This window comes from Solanum lycopersicum, chromosome 8, assembly GCF_036512215.1.
Source record: "Solanum lycopersicum chromosome 8, SLM_r2.1".
NCBI classification, from domain to species: domain Eukaryota; kingdom Viridiplantae; phylum Streptophyta; class Magnoliopsida; order Solanales; family Solanaceae; genus Solanum; species Solanum lycopersicum.
The window spans coordinates 57,722,715-57,730,590 of NC_090807.1; the positions used below are offsets into that span (position 1 = coordinate 57,722,715).

At 29.2% G+C, this 7,876-nt stretch overlaps 1 protein-coding gene across 1 annotated transcript; it reads left to right on the forward strand.

Moving 5' to 3' along the window:
- The first annotated feature begins 1,434 nt into the window (after positions 1 to 1,434).
- On the forward strand, positions 1,435 to 5,395 carry LOC101266659 (3-ketoacyl-CoA synthase 10). The gene is made up of 4 exons (XM_004245157.5): positions 1,435 to 2,037; positions 2,745 to 3,370; positions 4,383 to 4,750; positions 4,856 to 5,395. Exons 1-4 carry the CDS (start codon positions 1,636 to 1,638, stop codon positions 5,065 to 5,067), a joined length of 1,608 nt encoding a protein of 535 aa, XP_004245205.2. The 5' UTR covers positions 1,435 to 1,635; the 3' UTR covers positions 5,068 to 5,395.
- The last annotated feature ends 2,481 nt before the right edge of the window (positions 5,396 to 7,876 follow it).

A 7,876-nucleotide genomic window follows, 5' to 3' on the forward strand; every position in this document is an offset into this window, starting at 1 on the left:
TTGGAACATTCTATGATCACCACATCATTGAGAGCTGAATTAGTCAAACAAAACAAAATAAAATACATAGAGTTTTCCAAGAGATCGATCTACCATGGTATAATAACACATACATTCCAAACAATTCATACCTACATCATTAAAATATGATTAGAAATAGGACTATTTTCTCCTATGTGTTATCTCAAATATATCAATTGCTTTAGAAGAAATAACAATTCTTCCATTCCTATTTACTTATCCACTATAATTATTTTTAATTATTTATCTATTTTGAAAATCAAGAAAAGATAATTTTCTTTATTATATCCTCAATTAATTACTTTAAAAAATGTAGAACCTTTTAAAAATATTCAATTTTTAATTCGACTTCATAATTCACAACAAAAAATAGTAAATTAGCTATGTTAATAATTATTTTCTTAAATTCAAAAGCAAATAAGAGGGAGTAATTATTACGGCCCATCTTCGAAGCATTAAGTATCTCATTTATTCCACAAGGGTTTAACATGAGTATCATTTACAAAATGGATTAAGAACAAATGTGTCATTTTAGTTCCCGCCAATTACATAGTTCCCTTCACAAGTCTTTGAAATATGTCAAGTCAATTCTTGCAAAGTTTAAACATGTTTTAACACTTTCTTTAGATTTTTTTTATTAAGAGCTTTATTTTTTTACAAGAGTTTGAGACCACTTGCTATATTATGTGGTAGATCAGGATCTAAATTTAGTTAATCAAATAGATGAGTAAGTATTTTTAAGACTGTCAATGATTTAGAAACGAAACTAATAATTTACACTAACAATATTAGTTTCGTCCTATGTAATTTGGAAGAAATTAATGAAGATATTTTTTCATCCCATTATTTGATCCAAACAATTGAACTTTAGGAGAATCGGATCAGGATATAACTAATTAACTGATTTGACACCCGTTTAAATTTAATTTAACTCGCTTATTTATTATCCGCGAAATTAATAATTTCATCGTCCTTACAATTGAGCTGGAAACACCCAACATACGTATTGAAAAAGTAGGCGGTGGAAAGAAATTTCTGGAAAGTATTTACTTTACTAAGCATATCATGAAAAACAAAATAATGAAGTCATTTGCGTAACCATTCAGGCCGTGCGAAGCTGTGGTGGAGTGATAAATACTCTTTAATTAAAGTTTTGAGTTCGCATCTCATTGAGTATGTAGTCTTCGCATCATACTCCTAATATAGTACTTTGATAAATACAAATTCAGATTTAGTTGGGACTCCAATATAGATATTGAATAAAAATCTAAATATCATACTTCGATCAATACGAATTTAAATTTATTTGATATTTAATATTTAATATTGAATAGAAAACCAAAAAAAATAGAAGTCATTTGCGTAGTTTCGAACTACTTTGTCATAAATGTATTATTAGGAATTTATGGCTAGTTGATAGCATCCAACTAACACCTCTCTCAATTGGGTCTCCAATTTCTCTTCACCTAACTATCCTACCCATCCATTCTCCCAACGCTTAATTCCATAATAAATGCTCCTACACTTTTCATTATCTTATAAAAAAGATATACATTATCCCTATATTTCCTTAAAAAAAAAAATAACAACAACAATTACGTCTCAATCCCAATAATGGCTCGAGAAGAACATCTTCTATCAACGGAGATTGTGAACCGAGGGATATCGGATGAGGGATCACAAACGTTCTCCGTTAGGGTACGGAGGCGTTTGCCGGATTTCTTGCAATCGGTTAACTTAAAATATGTGAAGTTAGGGTACCATTACTTGATAAAACATGGGATATATTTGGCTATATTGCCAGTGTTGGTGTTGGTTTTCAGTGCTGAAATTGGGAGTCTAAGTAGAGAGGAGCTGTGGAGGAGAGTTTGGGATAGCACAACACGTTATGATTTGGCTACAGTGTTGTCATTTGTGGCACTTTTTGTCTTCACTATCTCTCTTTATATCATGTCTAAGCCAAAACCTATTTACCTTCTTGATTTTGCATGTTACAAGCCAAGTGATGATCTTAAGGTAATTTTCTTACTTGTATACTTATTTTTTGTGGTCTCTTGACTCTGCGTGAACGTGGGATGATTCTTGCACCAAACTTATTAGTCTAACTTGTTTGAACGAGGTTCTTTTGAAAATAACTCTCTACTTTCATGATGTAGGGTAAGATTAGTCATCCTATTTTTTCAGACTTCACCTGTGAGATTATACTTATATGTCTGTGTTAACTTCTTTTGTTGTTACTTTTTGTATATATATATATATATATATATATATATATATATTTAGAGTGAGTTCATCATTCATAGGAGTGAAGTAAAAATTAGTTGACTAGTTTTATAAAAAGATTAGATATCTTTGAAAATTATATAGAAGGTAGATGATAAATTGATAATTGTCGAATTAGAAGGTTTAGTCAAATATTTGTTTTAATAAAGTGTGCACGTACGAGCAAGCTGATCTTTTTTTATCCTCCTCCTCTAATTAAAAAAACAATTAAGTTACATAGAACCATATGGTAAAGTTACATGGTTAAAATGTAAGTTTTGTGCTCCGATAATATATGATACTTTTACATCATAAGATTAAGTTAATATATGATCTATAATAGCTCAAAAATTAAATAACCTCTGACAACATGTTAATTTATACTTTTACTTACCGTTTAGCGTATATAATTTAAAGTTGAACCTTATTGTTAATGCATGTCATGTTTAATATCTTGGTAGGTAACAAAGGAGCAATTCATCGAGTTAGCACGAAATTCGGGCAAATTCGATGAATCTAGTCTGGAATTTAAAAAGAGAATTCTAGAATGTTCTGGAATAGGGGACGAGAGTTACGTCCCGAGATCCATTGGATCGTCAGAAAACACAGCTACGATGAAAGAAGGACGATACGAGGCATCAACGGTGATGTTCGGAGCTCTGGATGAACTGTTCGAGAAGGCGAAAATTCGGCCTAAGGACGTCGGAGTATTGGTGGTGAATTGCAGTATTTTCAACCCAACACCATCACTTTCAGCCATGATCATAAATCACTATAAAATGAGGGGAAATATACTTAGTTTCAATTTAGGTGGAATGGGTTGTAGCGCTGGGATAATAGCATTAGATTTGGCACGTGACATGTTACAAGCTAACCCTAATAATTATGCCATCGTAGTTAGTGGTGAGATGGTTGGATATAATTGGTACCCTGGCAAACAGCGATCGATGCTTATTCCAAATTGCTTTTTTCGAATGGGTTGCTCCGCCTTCCTCCTCTCCAATCGTCGTCGCGATTACCACCGTGCTAAGTACAGCCTCGAACATATCGTCAGGACACATAAAGCTTCCAATGATCGCGCATTCAGGTAACTATTTGATCATTTCATCTAAATATCGTAAAATTAAAGTGTTATAGGGACGTGTCCTACTAAAGTTTATAAGACAGCTAATTGTTGACCGATACAATTGAGGGTGGGTATACATTTAATTTAATTTCAAACTATATGGTTGAGACATTCATTACAACCAGGTAAAATAATGTCTCAACTGTCTTATAAATGACTTTAAATTCTGGGGACCAACATACTACTCTACGGATTATTTCCTCAATTCATTATATGAAAACAAAATTATTTATTGTTATTTATTCGAGGAATTAAAAAATAATTTATGTTTTATATATTAATGTTATTCTTATTATAAAGTATTATCTATTTTTCATAAAAATATATAAAATATTAAATTTATTATATCTAAAAAATAAATATTATAATTAAATATATTATTTTATTAATTATTGAATACGTAGTTTCACTAGCTTCAACAAATCATAGGCATGCTCTAAAAGTTACGAAGCGTTTGTTCACAGTGTTCATAGATATTGTCGACATTTTATGAAAAATTAATTTAATAATCATCGACTTTAATGAGAACTTGTCACTAGGCAGTTGGCTAAACCAAACGAAGCATTTATATTTATTTGTTTATGTAGACAACACAATATTTATTTGTTGACTTTAATAGGCCATAAAGATTTTTTAGACGTAATATAAAAATAAATGGCAGTTTTATAATTGATCACTCTTTTCCTCTGTCATCTTAATTGGTGAAAAATGCATTTATTTTACCTTCCTTTTTCATTAGGTTGATCTAATCATTGTGTGTATTAATTAATTACAAGAAAATACATTAATACATATATTTGTCTAATTCTTGTCAATTGATTTCATGATTATTATGCTTAATTTTGAACATGCTATTCTTTCGTAAAAATAAATCAATTTGAAAAGATTATACCACACAACTAAAGTATCTATAACTAATTCATAATTTTTTTTTATTAATACTGTCTGTGCATATAACTTAAATATTTTTCAGGTGCATTTATCAAGAAGAAGATAGCGAGCATTACAAGGGGCTAAAGATAAGCAAAGATTTAGTAGAAGTTGGAGGAGATGCATTGAAGACTAATATTACTACATTAGGCCCTTTGGTTCTACCTTTATCAGAACAATTATTCTTCTTTGGAAACTTAGTTTGGAGGCATTTATTTGGCAATAAAAATGCCAAAACAAATAATTCCCAGCAGGCCAATAATATTAAGCCCTATATTCCAGACTACAAACTTGCCTTTGAGCACTTCTGTGTCTATGCAGCCAGCAAAACTGTCCTTGATGAGCTTCAAAGAAACCTAGAGTTGAGTGAGGAAAATATGGAAGCATCTCGCGCTACACTCCATCGATTTGGTATTAATATTGAACTACGTGATCATCTTACATATATACATAACATGTTAAGTTATGTTGTTAGAGTGAACGTTGTTTTAATTATATATTATTACGTCTGAACAGGTAACACGTCTAGTAGTAGCATTTGGTACGAGTTGGCTTATTTGGAGGCTAAGGAGAAAATCAGAAGGGGTGATCGTGTGTGGCAAATTGCATTTGGGTCGGGTTTTAAGTGTAACAGTGCTGTTTGGAAAGCTATTCGTCGCGTTAAGAAGCCTTCAACGAACCCTTGGCTTGGTTGTGTTGATAGGTATCCAGAGTCTCTCACACAATAAACGTGAGTTTAATTTTATGATTAATTTGGAGTTTGGGAGATTCGATGGGAATTTATGAATGACTATATAAATGTATGTATAGTCTAAAAGTATTGATATTATAATTAAGTTAAGTTGATTTATGGAAATTAAGGTACTTATTTTATTAGAATATTGACCTTGATCACATGGATTGTTGATGAAATTTAAGTGTTCCAAGTTTAACAAACATATATAGGTCCCTTCTTTAATTTCTTGTCCTCCATAATTTGTGAAATAAATGTATTATGAATATTTTATATTGGTGATAAACAAAAATTTATGTATAATTTATTTATGTTTGAAGTAATTAAGTTGGTCATCTTCTCAATTTTCTTCCTAAATTCCTATTTTTTTTTTTTGTATTAGCACACGATGCCATCGGATTTACTAGCCCAACTAATTTATAGGAAAAATAATTCAATTATCATACCTAACTCTGCCAAGTTTATTTTTTGTCTCTTAAATTCTCCTTTTCTATGTTTTCTTTATTTTTCATATCTTAAATTCTCCTTTTCTTTGTTTCCTTTATGTCATGCAGAAATATTTTTTTATCAAAATTACTTTTGTAGAATTTATTTTGAATAATAAATTATATTTTTTTATTTTTCTTAGTATTTGGTAAGTTAGCAAAAATATATTATATTAAAAACATTATAAATAAAGAGTAGGGACCGGGGCCTCAAAGGGTGGCGAGGCTGGGTTGGTAAAGGGGTAGGGGTTAGAGGGCGTTAAATGGACGGGAAGATAAAATAAATATAGAATATCGCTTGTATCGAAAACTTGTTTTACCTACTTTTATTAAGAAAATTTTTCGTATTTAAGCATTTTTTATTTTTTCGCTAAAAATATTTTTAATTTTATTAAATCTATTAGACGTTAGAAAATAAGTATATATTTTTAGAAGGAAAAAAAAATTCCCTACCAAAGACACCCATAATGTCACTAATTATTGACAATGTCCCAATCATTAAGCCACTACTTTCATGTCTCCATGATTTCTTTTTCCTTTTTTTCTTTAAACTTTTATTCAATTTATTCCAAATCTCTTCATCTTCATATCACTTCATTCATATACATTAAAATTGAGAAAATTATATATAATAGCAAACTAATAAGCTAAAATAAATAGAGTAGTTAGGGTTTGATTTAATTGTGTTTCATAGTAAATGTTTGTAAAAAATTGTCTGGCGCCTCTCTCCCAAATATCTCGTCTTTCACTCTCCTTCAATCTCTTGCTCGCTTCCTTACTTTTTATAGAATCACAAGTGTATAAAAATTGTTTCTAATTGTATAAAACAGAGAAAATTGTATAAATACATATATTTTGTTCCCCTTTCTTCCCTTTTCCAGATCTCGCTCGCCACTCTCCCAAATCTTGCTCGGCACCCTCGCCTTTCTCACTTATACAAACAGAAGCGAAATGTATAAATTGTGTTTCTGTTTGTATAAAGCGTGAGAAAATTATATATACACATGCAAGTACATATATTTTCATCCTATTCACTTATAATTATACAATAAAAATATTTCCCTGCCCAGTTTCTTTTGTCTTTCTCTCTTTTCTCGTTTTATGCAATTTTCAAATTGTATCTAATTTCTCTCTTTCTCGTTTTATACAATTCGATTCAATTGCATATTCCTTGTCAATTCTCTTTTGTCTTTCTCTTTTTCTCATTTTATACAAATTCAAATTGTATATAATCGTTCTACACACTTATAATAATACAATTCGTTTTATACACTTTATACAGTTCTCTGCCCAAGTGTTTTTTTTCTTGTTTTATACATTTTGTTTTATACAATTTGCTTCAACTGTATATGTATAGCGAATTATACAAGTTATAGGTTTGTTATGGAGCGCAATTATGCAAACTTTGCTATAGCATACAAATATAAATTTTTTATTTGCTATATGTAAAAGTTGCCTATTAAAATATAATACTACTAAATAATAAAAAATATAATCAATACTCAAAAGATAATTAAAGGTATTGACATGTGAGAAAATAATAACTAAAATATGTATTTATGTTCGAAGATAGCCACCTCACATTTAAATTTATGTTTGTTCTCGAGCAAATATCACTGCTCAATTTGTATACGTAATATTATATTTCTATATAGTTGTATTATATATTTGATTATATATACTATTTATGCAATATTCATATATTACATAAGTATTTATACTATATCGATGCATCACAAAACTGTTTATATAATATCGACACATTTGATAACTATTTATCTGATACATTACATAACTATTTATATAATTTCAATACAATACTACTAACTACATATACAAAGGATCATTTTATTTGAATTTTTATCATATGTGCAATTACATAAGAGTAAATTTACCTAGCATAGAGCCTATTTAAAGGGTTACACACCCAACCAAAAAATAAACAATATCTAGCAAAGTCATTAAACTTTAAAAATTTATCACTCAATTTTGATTTTCATATTAACAAGATCACTTAATTAAATTTATCCTCAAAATTTTTTAACATAACCAAATAAATTATCTTTTATACCATGTCCATGACTAAAATAATAAACAAATGACTCGGATTACTACTCCATTATATGAACATAACATCAAAAAAATTGTTTTGTCATGTCAAGATTCTTAATAAATTTAGTAACGATACAAAATAAAATTTAATAATTTTAGAAGATATTTTTTTAAAATTAAATAATCTTTTGAGATATTAACTCCTCAAAAAACTTAAAATAGATATATGTATATACTCCTCATCCTTTTTATTGTGTGAAAGGTGTT